A 13747-nucleotide genomic window follows, 5' to 3' on the forward strand; every position below is an offset into this window, starting at 1 on the left:
CTAGTCTCAGGACTACAACTGAATTCAAAATATACACAGTCCTTTCACCATCTAGGGCTTCAATAAAAGGTCATCTCACCAGAGCGAGGTGCAGAGAGTCTTCACTCAGGTCGCAACACTGGATTTACACGACAGTTAGTGCTGGTGTAAAGTCAAAGCTGTTTGCCCAGAACCAAAAATGTACTCAAAAGTCAGAATGTTCCAAGCTAACCTTATTATCGAGAGCAGCAATTTCCTGCTGGCTAGCAGTAGAAAGAAGAAAGGAATTCATCTGAGTCTTTAGTGTGTCATCCACTTCTACATCAATATCGTAACAAGCAGTCTTCTTCTGATCATTTGGGTCCACACTGAAACATCAAATGGAGATGGGATTATATTATAGAATACAATGAGGAGAGATTGGGTCAATTGGGCTTATACTCGCTGGAGTTTAGAAGAATGAGGGGGGATCTCATTGAAACTTATAAAATTCTAACAGGACTAGACAGGCTAGAGATGCAGGAAGGATGTTCCCGATGGCGGGGGAGTCCAGAACCAGGGGTCACAGTCTAAGGATAAAGCCATTTAGGACAGAGATGAGGAGGAATTTCTTCACCCAGAGAGTGGTGAATCTGTGGAATTCTCTACCACAGAAGGCAGTTGAGGCCAATTCATTAAATATATTCAAGAAGGAGCTGGATATATTTCTTAAGGCTAAGGGGATCAAGGGATATGGAGAGAAGGCAGGGACAGGGTACTGAATTTGGATGATCAGCCATGATCTCATTGAATGGCAGAGCAGGCTCGAAGGGCCGAATGGCCTACTCCTGCTCCTAACTTCTATGTTTCTATGATATGCACCGAAGCTGCAGTTATATTTGCTCACTACATGCATTAGTCTGGTTAGAGTATAGATACCTCAAGTTTAGCATCCAACACAGGCTAAATGAAAGTGGCACAACACTGACAGCCCAATATGTTATGAAGTTACAGGCTACATGTTTGCACTAGTGATTCTCCACAAGGAGTTGCTGGTTTTGAACTCTTATGGGCTTTCTGCAGGGTAAATGCATCAGACCGGAGGCCTGAGTTGGAGTCTAAGAAAGTTAGAACAGTATAGTCCTGACACTTGGTAAAGCTTTGAACCAGTGAAATATACAGCAAACCACATATAGAACCCATTCAGTGAAATGAAAACTCAAGAAACTATGTCCAAACAGATTAGTAGAGTGTATTTGGAGAAACACATTTACAGTATAGTTGTTAGAATTTAATGGGCTGGAATTTGCGGTGGGTAATAACGACGAACTGACAGCGTTTGCCACTATTACCACTTTGAAACTGACCGCGACCCCAGGATGTAGCGCATGCACATCTAAATGCGGAAATCCTGAAGTTCCAGTCAGTCATTCACTGCTCCGACACTGGCTGCGTTGGGGACCCCACCTCCGCCCTCCCATAGCTGGAAATCAGTGAAACTGACAAAGACTTGGGCTTTTCCACAGTAATAGCGCTGTGAAATACCCCATTAAAAGTTCGACCCTTTTGGATTCGGTGTAACTGGGGTTTTAACAGCGTATTGACTGCTAAACAAAGGTTATGGCCCTGAAAAAATTAATTTTAATTTTGTGGAGTATCAAATTTCTCCATTATGATAAAAATTACTATTTAAAGAAACTTTAAAAACAAAAATCTATATTTAAAAAAAAGTTTGTTCAAGATTATTTTAGGTTCTGCCTTATCCCCCGTGTAAGAGCCCCAATCTTTGTTTTGCTCTAACATTTTTAAAAAGTCTGGATAAAAGCAGGTTCTCATTTCCTGCTTCACTGTCTGTGAGGATTCTGCCATGCGATTGGCTGCTTAGACAGCTTGTTGACATCACAGTAGATTGCGCGAGGGGATTCCCATTAAATGGCACGTGTCAAAAAGGGTAGATTTCTTTGGGGCCAGCGGCGAATGCTTCTGCCGCTGACCGCAAATTCCGGGTCAATATTTAAGAATGTTTTATTAACGGATAAAGCTCAAATTCTTGTGCAGCAGGAACAATGTCAGCAATACTCACCTGATAATATGATTGATGATGATTGGTTCAGGAGGCATCAGCAGAGCATGTAGTCTCTGAGGGATTTCCGAGAACTTCATTCGCTGACACTCAAAGATCTGCAGCAAAAGAAGCATATTCAATAAAAACAGGATTCCGTTTTCAGTTCAAAGTAAGAGCTGCGTATACCATTGAAAAACCATTGCAATTTGTTAAGACAATGAATATTATAATCCGAATACCAACTATAATTCCAAACTAAACATTAGTGCTCAAAGCTACTCCACTCAACTACAATGTCTGACAGTCATTGAGAAGTTCTGATTCAGTCAGAAATCGCGACACCTTTTGCACTGTTCACATCTAAATCAGCACCTCAGGGCTAGCTCTTAACCAATACGAACCTTAAAAAAAGTCATTCATCTCATGGCTGTGCAACATTACTGGTGCAGAATGACTGCACATTCACCTACATAGCAGCCTCCGCACTCCAAAAAGTTACTCATTATGTGAAGAGATTGGAGATATTTCGATAGAAGAGACGATCTAATTGTAAATATTCATTTTTATCTTGTGGTTGATCAAATGCCTTTCGAGAGTTCAACCATGAACTAGAAAGCAAAAATCGCCCAATATTTTTCAAAAGCCAGGTCTACTACTTTTCACGTGGTTCTGTATTTTAATACAGTACGTGCCAGCTTGAAAATAGCAGTGGACAGCGGAACCGAGTTAACGTTTCAGATCGGACGAACGGTTATCGACCTGAAACGTTAACTCGGTTTCTCTCTCTACAAAGGCTGCCTGATCTGTTGAGTATTTCCAGCATTTCCTGTTTTTTTTTTTCCAGATTTCCAGCATCCGCAGTATTTTGTTTTTGAAAATATCAGTGCCCAAATCGGCTTAGTTTCCATATACATAGTAATGTGGCGGAGCCACTAAGAGACTCAGAGCAATTAATAATAATCCCTTTAACTACATTATATAGTGCAGCTGCGGACTGCACCTTTAAACTGTCTGTTAACTATACTGTATGTACTTTCCTGCACTCTGCGTGATGACGTCATGACACCGATCACGTGACCACCAGTGGTGCGAAGAACGCGATGACGTCAGCTTCCAGAACCTTCCAGCAGTCGTCGAGTGCCTTGCAACCTGAGCAGACCTGTATACAGCTTCTCTTGTAGTTTTACCAGTTAACTTCGTTGTTCATTAAACTTTGTTATTTTGATTCACTGAGTTGAACTCCGTTATTAAGTTAGGAACCTCCGTTCCTACATTGGTGACCCCAATCTCGTCTGACAACTTTCGTTGAGATTCCAGGATGAGCACGAATGCCGTCGCCCTTAAACTGCCGCAGTTCTGGGAACAGCAACCAGCAGCATGGTTTTTCCAGGCAGAAGCGCAGTTCGCACTCCGGGAGGTTACAGCGGATTCGACCCGTTATTTCTACGTGGTCTCCGCTCTCGACAGCGCCACGGCCTCGCGAGTCGTCAGCCTCCTTGGCAGTCCACCAGGCGAGGGCAGGTATGAAGCTCTTAAAACTCGTTTGCTACAGATTTTTGGCCTCAATAAGTCGGAGCACACACGCAGGCTTATTTCTATGCCCGGCCTCGGGGACTCAAAACCATCGGAACTGATGAGCCAGATGCTCACGCTTTTGGGGTCGGAACCCCAATGCTTTTTGTTCCGCGAACTTTTCCTCTGCCAGCCGCCTGAACCGGTTCAGACGGCCTTGGCCAACTCTGCAATCACGGACTGTGCCGAGCTCGCTGCAGAGGCCGACAAGATTTTTACTGTTACACAGCAGTGTTGTGCAGCCACGAGGCGCCCTTCACCCACGCGTGCGAGGCCCAGCCCTCCTCCAGCAGGCTGGTGTGCATATCATGCCCGTTTTGGCGCCAAAGCTCGATGCTGCCGCCCGCCCTGCAGTTTCTCGCTAAACAAAAAAACTTCAGCAAGCCCGCGCTCTTCGAGAAGGATGACAGGGCCTGAAAAACACGTCCAGTTCGCCATGGCAGTCGGTTCAGCGGGGAAACTTCTTTACATTACGGATTCCATGACAGGGCGATGATTCCTATGCGACACTGGTTCCCAGTGCAGTATTCTGCCAGCTTCAAAGCTGGATCTGCAATCCGGCGGTCACGGTCCTTCCCTCGAGACGGCTATCCGCACATTCGGAAAACGGAGAGTCAATTTAACCTTCGGCGGTCAGCGTTTTGTGTGGGAGTTTATCACACCTAAAGTATCACAGGCCATACTGGGGGCCGATTTCTTCTGTGCCAACGGCTTTCTGGTCGATGTCCAACACTGCCGACTCATTAACGCGTCCACTTTCCACGCGGTGCCTTGCCACCGCAGCGTCCTGGTCGGTCGCCTGTGCGGTTCCAGCGCAGGACGGGTTTACGCGCCTGCTCGGCGAGTTTCCGGAGCTCACTAGGCCGACCTTCTCGGCAGCAGTCACGAAGCACGGTGTGGCGCACCACATCACCACGACAGGATCGCCGGTTTACGCTCGGGCGCGGAGATTGGAACCCGGCAAGCTCGCAGCTGCAAAGGCAGAGTTCCAGACCATGGAGCGCCTCAGGATCATCCGACGCTCCGACAGTCCTTGGTCCTCCCCACTGCACATTGTCCCTAAACCGGGCGGCGGATGGCGGCCTTGCGGTGATTACAGACGCCTGAACAATGCCACTACACCGGATAGGTATCCAATACCGCATATACAAGATTTTTCAGCCCATCTGGCTGGCAACTCGGTATTCTCCAAGGTGGATCTCGTCCGCGGATATCACCAAGTTCTCGTACACCCTCAGGACGTCCCCAAAACGGCGGTCATCACACCGTTCGGGCCGTTTGAGTTTCTCCGAATGCCATTCAGTTTGAAAAACGCGGCTCAGGCCTTCCAAAGGCTCATGGACTCTGTTACGGGATCTGCCCTTTCTTTTCGTTTATTTAGACGACATTCTCACCGCCAGTAAAGATACGAAGGAACACTTGGTGCATTTACGCACACTCTTGGCCCGTCTCAGCCAACATGGCCTCATCGTCAACCCAGCTAAATGCCAGTTCGGGTTAACCAGCATTGACTTTCTGGGGCACAGGATTACCTCAGACGGTGCCATTCCACTGGCCGCCAGGGTAGAGGCAGTTACAGCATTCCCGAGGCCTCACACAGTCAAATCCCTGCAGGAGTGCCTGGGGATGGTAAATTTTTATCATCGGTTCGTCCCCAAGGCGGCCCAGTTGATGCAGCCACTGTACGAAGCACTAAAAGGGAAGTCGGGCAAGGACGTTATCACCTGGACTCCGCAGATGGACCAGGCGTTCCTCGACACCAAGGCGGCATTGGCAGACGCAACCATGCTTGCTCACCCACTCCCGGGCGCGACCATCGCTCTCACTACGGATGCCTCCGACTACGCCATCGGGGCGGTCCAAGAACAATGGGTCGACGGGACTTGGCAGCCATTAGCTTTTTTCAGCCGCCAACTGCGCAAGAACGAGCGCAAGTATAGCACGTTTGACAGGGAGTTGCTGGCCCTGTTTTTGGCCATCCGGCATTTCCGTTTTCTCCTAGAAGGGCGCCCGTTCACTGCGTTCGTGGGCCACAAGCCACTCACTTTCGCAATGGCCAAAACGACGGAACCTTGGTCAGCTCGGCAACAGTGCCACCTCACATTTATATCCGAATTTACGACGGATTTACGGCATGTGTCCGGCAAAGATAATCTCGTGGCTGATTGCCTCTCCCGTGCTCCAGTCCAGGCAGTTCACCTGGGAATCGATTTCGTCGGGTTGGCGGAAGAGCAACTGGCAGATCCCGAGGTGCAGGCGTATCGGACCACGCCTTCCAGTTGGCAGGTTGCTGACGTGACGTTTCAAGCAGCAGGAACCACTCTTGTGCGACACATCCATGGGAGTGTCCCGGCCCATTGTGCCGGTCGAATGGCGTAAGAAAATTTTCCAGGCTATACACGGTTTATCGCATCCAGGGATGCGAGTTTCACAACGGCTCATGTCCCGCAAATTTGTGTGGAAGGGAATGCATTTAGACGTCCGAGACTGGACAAACAATTGTGTTGATTGTCAGAAATTGAAGGTCCACCGTCACGTCAAGGCTCCAGTGGCCAATTTCCCGGTGCCAGAACAACGTTTTGATCACGTACACGTGGACCTAGTGGGTCCTCTTCCCGCCTCGCGGGGATTCACACATCTCTTGACTGTAGTGGACCGTACCACCAGGTGGCCAGAGGCGATTCCCTTGGTCGCTACCACTGCAGCAGACGTCTCCAGGGCATTCATTTCGTCGTGGGTGGCTCGGTTCGGGGTACCATCCGAAATCTCCTCTGACCGGGGTCCGCAATTCACGTCAGAGTTGTGGAACGCAGTTGCACAGGGCTTGGGTACCAAGCTGCACCGTAGGCCCAAGCTTGGGTACCAAGCTTACCTTCCGCCGGCGAATGGCCTGTGCGAAAGGTTCCATCGGTCTCTCAAGGCGTCCCTCCGTGCCAGCTTGCGTGGGTCCAATTGGGTGGACAGACTCCCCTGGGTGATGCTCGGTCTCCACACAGCCCCCAAGGACGATCTCAGTCTTCATCGGCCGAGTTAGTCTACGGTCAAACACGCCGAGTACCAGGTAACTTCCTCCCTCCACACACGGAACCGTGGTCTGCAGCTCGGCAGCTCCTCCAGCATCACGAGGCGGCCAAGAATTTCCTGCCTATTCCAACCTCGCATCACGACCTACAGAGGCCTCCTGTCCCGGCAGAGCTCATGACCGCTGATTACGTTTTTATCCGGCAGGACGCTCAGAGACCCGCTCAAACCGCCTTACGCTGGACCGTTTCGTGTCATCTCTTCAGCGGGAGAAAAAATTTTCACGGTCGAAGTGGGTGGCAAGGCCGATACCATCTTTATCGACCGACTTAAACCAGCTCACCTAGATTGGAGTGAACCAGTTGTTCCTGCTCAGCCACCTCGCCGTGGACGACCACCGTTGACCGCCGGACCAGTTCTGCAACAGCCCGCCATTGACCCGCCTGCATCTACCGCATCGTTGCCCGCACCACCTGATATTGTTTCCACCACACCTGTTGCGCCGCTTCAGCCACAGCCAAGCTCCAGCTCATTTGCCAACGTTCCACTTCCACTGCCTGAGTTTCGTCGCCGCTTGGCCAGGCTCATCAAGCCTCCTGCTCGTCTGACACTGTCTGTTAAAGGGGATTCTGGGGGGGGGGGGGGGGGGGGGGGGCGCCTGTGGCGGAGCCACTAAGAGACTCAGAGCAATTAATAATAATCCCTTTAACTACATTATAGTGCAGCTGCGGACTGCACCTTTAAACTGTCTGTTAACTATACTGTATGTACTTTCCTGCACTCTGCGTGATGACGGCATGACGCCGATCACGTGACCACCAGTGGCGCGAAGAACGCGATGACGTCAGCTTCCAGAACCTTCCAGCAGTCGTCGAGTGCCTTGCAACCTGAGCAGACCTGTATACAGCTTCTCTTGTAGTTTTACCAGTTAACTTCGTTGTTCATTAAACTTTGTTATTTGGATTCACTGAGTTGAACTCCGTTATTAAGTTAGGAACCTCCGTTCCTACAGTAACATACTTATGGAAATGGTCAACCTGCCTTATTGCTGTGAGCAGATCCACATGTGAATGCCTCCTTAGACACATCCATATGGTAGACTGAGTATTTGTATTGTCGCTAGGATTTCAGTGATTTGCATTGGTAGCTGTGTGAAATTTTGGTACTACAGTATGTTTATCTGAATTGTGAAAAACACTGAGTGGCGCAGGTACAGATTCTATCCTTCCAAACTTGAGGGTTGTCTGGAGCCAGATTTTCAGCTGTAGAAAACTAGGGCAAGGTATTGGTGGCAGGAACAACTTGAAATCATGAATTAAGAATCTCGTAAAACATTGAAGTGTCTTGGCTTAGCTGTGATGTTTATCCCTAGCACCTATTTGCACTAATATATGAAAACAGCTGAGCAGTAACACTGCATTCTAAAGGCACACAAGTACACTTACTCTGTTTTGACACCGAAACTGAATTATGTCTGACCAAGGCAGTAATCTACTTAAATAATATTAGATTAGAACATAAGAAATAGAAGCAGGTGTAGGCCATTTGGCCCCTCGACCCTGCTCCGCCATTCAATGAGATCATGGCTGATCTAGTCTTGGGCTCAGCTCCATTTCCCCGCCCGCTCCCCATAACCCATCACTCCCTTATTGTTCAAAAATCTGTCTATCTCCACCTTAAATATATTCAATGACCCAGCCTCCACAGCTCTCTACGGCAGAGAATTCCACAGATTTACGACCCTCAGAAGAAATTCCTCCTCATCTGAGTTTTAAATGGGTGCCCCCTTATTCTGAAACTATGCCCCCTAGTTCTAGATTCCATGAGGGGAAATAACTTCTCTGCATCTACCCTGTCGAGCCCCCAAGTATCTTATATGTTTCAATAAGATCACCTCTCATTCTTCTAAACTCCAATGAGTATAGGCCTAACCTGCTCAACCTTTCCTCATAAGTCAACCCCCTCATCTCAGGAATCAACCTCGTGAACCTTCTCTGAACTGCCTCCAATGCAAGTACATCCTTCCTTAAATAAGGAGACCAAAACTGAATGCAGTACTCCAGGTGTGGTCTCACCAATACCCTGGACTTCCCTGCTTTTATACTCCATCCCCCTTGCAATAAAGGCCAACATTCCATTTGCCTTTTTGATTACTTGCTGTACCTGCATGCTAACTTTTTGTGTTTCATGCACAAGGACCCCCAGGTCCCTCTGTACTGCAGCATTTTGTAATCTCTCGCCATTTAAATAATTTGCTTTTATTTTTCCTACCAAAGTGGATAACCTCACACTTTCCCACATTATACTCCATCGGTCAAATGTTTGCCCACTCACTTAGCCTGTCTATATCCCTTTGCAGATTCTGTGTGTCCTCTTCACAACTTGCTTTCCCACCTATCTTTGTATCATCAGCAAATTTGGCTACATTACACTCGGTCCCTTCATCCAAGTCATTAATGTAGATTGTAAATAGTTGAGGCCCCAGCACTGATCCCTGTGCCAGCCGGAAAATGACCCATTTATCCCGACTCTCTGTTTCCTGTTAGTTAGCCAATCCTCTATCTATGCTAATATATTACCCCCAACCCTGTGAGCTCTTATCTTGTGCAGTAACCTATTATGTGGCACCTTAGCGAATGCCTTCTGGAAATCCAAATACACCACATCCACTGGTTCCCCTTTATCCACCCTGCTTGTTACATCCTCAAGAACTCCAGCAAATTTGTCAAACATGATTTTCCTTCTGACAATGTGCCAACCCGTCACTCTGATCAGGCATCTGGGAGGGCAGCCGGTCTTCCCAGCTGTGATGCCAGGCGCTGTCTAAATTTGCATGGGCGTGCTGTCTGCAATGTGAAGGTGGCAACATCACAGAGACTACAAGTGACGCTGGTGAATCGACGGACTGGTTGGTGGACGGGGAGGAAGGAGGTGCCTCAGCTCCCCCAAGCTCTGTACAGATAGGTCGACTGTCCTACTGAATGGAGTGGCTCTGTTTGCAACGAGTGGTTGAGGTGACTCGAGCTCCAGATGTTGTGCACGGTGATGATCAGAGCTGTCGTGTTTACACGTCTAATCACTGGGCTGTGTGTAGAAGTTAAAAATGAAATCTGTATTAACTATCTCACACCACTGATCCCATCAATGCTAACATTGCACAGTGCATGTCTGCCAGCAATCAGCAAGGGCTGGTGAGACTGGAATACCAAGTGACTTTCACAGGCCGCAACACAAAGGGAGACGGAATGAATCAGAGAGCTGCACAGTTTCACTATCGTGCTATTTTGACTCTGGAGTCCAGGCAGCAGGCCGATAATATTTGCCCGCAATTTGTGAAAGAAAAGCACCATTGCAGAGCAAACAAGACACCATTCACCCCCAGTCTTCTGCCCAACTCTTCGAACGTCCCACGGAGCTTCACCGAGCCGTCAAGACAAAATGGATACCGAGCCAAAGGAGGAGCGATTAGGAGTGGTGACCAAATGCTTGGTCAAAGAGGTGGGTTTGAAGGAGGAGAGAGGGGTAGAGGGGTTTAAGGGAAGGAATTCCAGCGTGTGGGGCCTAGGCGGCTGAAGGCACGGCCGCCAATGGTGGGGCGAAGGGGGGGGGGGGGGAAAAAGAGATACACAAAGTTGCCAGAGCCAGATGAACGGAGCCTTTGAGAGGAGGTTGTGGGGCTAGAGGAGGATGTTAGAGATGGGATGTGGCGGGGCCATGAAGGGATTTAAACATGAGGATGAGGATTTTAAATTGGAGGTGTTGGGGGACTCTGATAGGATAACAGGAGAGTTTTGGATGAGCTGAAATTTATAGAAGGTGGAAAATTTCAACTAAAAAAAAAATCACCAGAAATCAGAATCATGTGTGGCGTTCCACAGTAAAAGAGAAATCTGTCTAATCTCAGTATTCCTAGAAAATATTAATCCTATGAAATTGCCCAAGTGAGTGCGTTTGCAGCCCGTGTGTGTAAAGCACATGCCAAGCAGATTAGTATTTACAAAAGATGAGATACAGGAGTACTAATCTAGCTAGTGGAAGCGACATCTCTTATGTAAGAATAAAGCTTTGTACTCAGGGGTTGTACAGTTCAGGCCTTGAGAGGCTTGGTCATTGTCCACTTGTGATTATCTGATACTGATGCACACAAATGGCAATATAGATCAGTTACACGAGTAACAAAGAAAATGCTTCAGAGTAGTTTATAAGTAGGGGTGTTCAGGCGTTTTGTCCCAAATGGGCAACTTCTCTCTATACGTCTCCTAGAGAGGGCCATATTTGGAATACTATACAAGTACCTTCAGGAGGATTTGTGCATTGATTTGAAGGGGTTAAATCTCAAGTTATAATGGCAGACTGACATATTCATTGGAGAAAAGATGAGAACACATGATTCACTGCCTTAAAATTAAATATAGAAACATAGAAGATAGGAGGAGTAGGCCATTCGGCCCCTCGAGCCTGCTCCGCCATTTAATGAGATCATGGCTGATCATCCAAATTCAGTACCCTGTCCCTGCTTTCTCCCCATATCCCTTGATCCCTTTAGCCTTAAGAAATATATCTAACTCCTTCTTGAATACATTTAATGAATTGGCCTCCACTGCCTTGTGTGGTAGAGAATTCCACAGGTTCACCACTCTGGGTGAAGAAATTCCTCCTCATCCCTGTCCTAAATGGCTTACCCCTTATCCTTAGACTGTGACCCCCGGTTCTGGACTCCCCCGACCATCGGGAACATCCTTCCTGCATCTAGTCTGTCTAGTCCTGTTAGAATTTTATAAGTTTCAATTAAGGCCATTTAAACTGTCATTTCAGATCTAGACAACCTCGGTAAAAAAAAATTAGCAAGCTGTAACCAAGATTAAGGGTTACAATCATTCCGATATTGGAGGTGTGGGAAAGCCTCCATTAAACACATTTTGCATGGTAGCATTACAGTCAGCAGGTAAAAATCTGGTCAAAGGGCAGTGTGTTAATCCACTGTGACACTCGCGCAATGTTCCCTTTAAGCTGCACGGCCGTACAGCTGTCTGGAGGTCCCGCGCAGCCGGCTCTTGAATGGAAAAACCGTGCATGTGCGTTAAAGGGGCCGCAACCCCCTCCCAAAAAATTAAAGGGAACATTGCACTTAAGTCTCTTCATCGTCTCTTTTGAAGGCAGCCTGAATTCAAGAGCAGTTGTTCGTGTGACGTATGGCCTCCCACATCCCAAGGCATGCCTAACAGCAGTTCACAGAAAATGGTTCAAATCCAGCTGGTGAGAACAACCCACTTTTAATGCACCCTTCATTCCCACCTTGAGTAGGATGACTGCAGTGAAGTGAGAATATGGAGATCAAACATAATTTTGATCAATACAATAAAAACTGAACGGATTTTTTTTGCAGGAGGCCTCTGCAACAGTATCACTTAGCACGGGCCGAGTATAAAATTACATTTTTAAAAAGACAATGCATTACTGCAGGGGTGTCCCAACTACAGCCAGTGGGCTACAAGAGGCCCGCAAGCTCGGACAACTCAGCTGCCAAATCCCTCGCAGCTCAGCTCTATTTGCACTTATATTTCTTATTTGATAGTTTGCTCGAAATTTGTGAACCTGGAGGTTTGTATAATTGGTGGATAAAGCCTAAATCCGAACACCGAGACCTGTTAGCATCCATGGCTCGAGGTATATGGGAATTAATGGCACACACCCAAGCAGACCACAAAGACAAAGACAAAGAGCTTGGGCATTCCTGCATTATTAAATATAAAGCAAAAAGTACGGTCACCTTTACTTTCACAGACTCGAGTGATTAAACGACAGGAAACTCTTTTTTATCCGGCACCGACGGGACCGGCGTGGTGCCGATTGATCAAAAAGTCTGGATTAGAGAGAGGTATAGTTACCAAGGTACGAGAGCCCCGTACACGGCCACAGGTGCAGGAGTCCCGGTTACACGGCCACAGGTGCAGGAATCCCGGTTACACGGCCACAGGTGCAGGAGCCCCTGTTGCATGGCCACAGGTGCAGGAGCCCCGGCTACACGGCCACTAATATATAGTAAAAAACTTACCTGAACCTACTCCTGAATTTTGCCGGTTAAGAGGTTTCCGGATATTTAGGTGCCGGTAAAAAGAGAGTTTCCTGTAATGTGGAAGTTGTGTGAGGTTTCACTGACGTTTAAGCACGCTCGTTACCTGGTTATTCCTGCTGATTCAGTGCCTTCACATACAGACACAGAGCACACCGATAATTACCTGCTGGAGGTATTTGTCACAGTTGATGAACTCCCGCTCGTGGGAGTCCTGCAGCTTGTGGGTTTTAATGTACTGCCAGAGAGCCTGGATGATGACGGGCCGAGTCTGGGTGTGGATGCCCAGCAGACGGGCCAGACGAGGATCCAATTTAAACTGGGGTGGCTGAGAAAGAAAATACAAGTGAATCATTATACAGACCCAGCAATGCCACCAGATCTACCCTATGGACAGGCTGCTGCCAGTGTCTGCATGCAGGAGTTTCTGATCTGCTGGTGAAGTTAATGTGTTTGCTGCCACCTTCAGGCTCCAGAGACTGCAGACCCAGTTGTTTACACCATCCAAGAATCTCAAAAAATAAAATTCAACGTGTTTCTAGTAACCAAATATGCCAGGATTTGGGCCCGTGATAGGTCCAGAACTGGCCCAGTGACTCACTTAACAAGCAGTAGTATTAACGAGGTGTGCATTTCATCCCTGCCATACAATACCTTTCTCCTGCTTACTGCCCAAACTGACCCTTTCAGCAAAACACTGCAAGCGGCAGAAGTTACCCAAGCACGACTTACTGATTAATCTTTCTCTTTTCAGTCTTGGCAGTGTTTGGCACTACGGATTTTGGCCCTTTACTTAGGTTTCTCAATTTGAGAGGTTGGCTGAGAGAAAGGAGAAGAGAGCCGAGTCCTGAACTTTGCCCAAAAGTCAATAGGCTCGTTTGAAAGGGCTTACTGTAAACACAGTACAATGATAAACACCGTGTAGTAGCCAGGGATTTAGTGGTGGCTGAAAGTCCAGAAGGGACAAGGCTACAAGTTAGTGCACTGCTTTCTGTCAACTCCCAGCACATTTCAAACCTCAACGAATTGTACTTTTTGGTTTCCCTCCAATCTTCTCT

At 47.8% G+C, this 13747-nt stretch overlaps 1 protein-coding gene across 1 annotated transcript in view; it reads right to left on the reverse strand.

Moving 5' to 3' along the window:
* smarcd1 (SWI/SNF related BAF chromatin remodeling complex subunit D1) overlaps nucleotides 1-13747 on the reverse strand; it is a 53715-nt gene that overhangs the window by 13223 nt on the left and 26745 nt on the right. The window contains exons 8-10 of the mRNA XM_085972732.1: nucleotides 12856-13017; nucleotides 2042-2139; nucleotides 212-347 (exon numbers count right to left, since the gene is read on the reverse strand). Coding sequence (XP_085828858.1) covers nucleotides 212-347; nucleotides 2042-2139; nucleotides 12856-13017 — 396 coding nt within the window. The remainder of the gene's footprint in view (nucleotides 1-211; nucleotides 348-2041; nucleotides 2140-12855; nucleotides 13018-13747) is intronic.

The sequence above is a fragment of the Somniosus microcephalus genome, chromosome 33, assembly GCF_052327205.1.
Source record: "Somniosus microcephalus isolate GS21.2 chromosome 33, FLI_Smic_1.0, whole genome shotgun sequence".
NCBI classification, from domain to species: domain Eukaryota; kingdom Metazoa; phylum Chordata; class Chondrichthyes; order Squaliformes; family Somniosidae; genus Somniosus; species Somniosus microcephalus.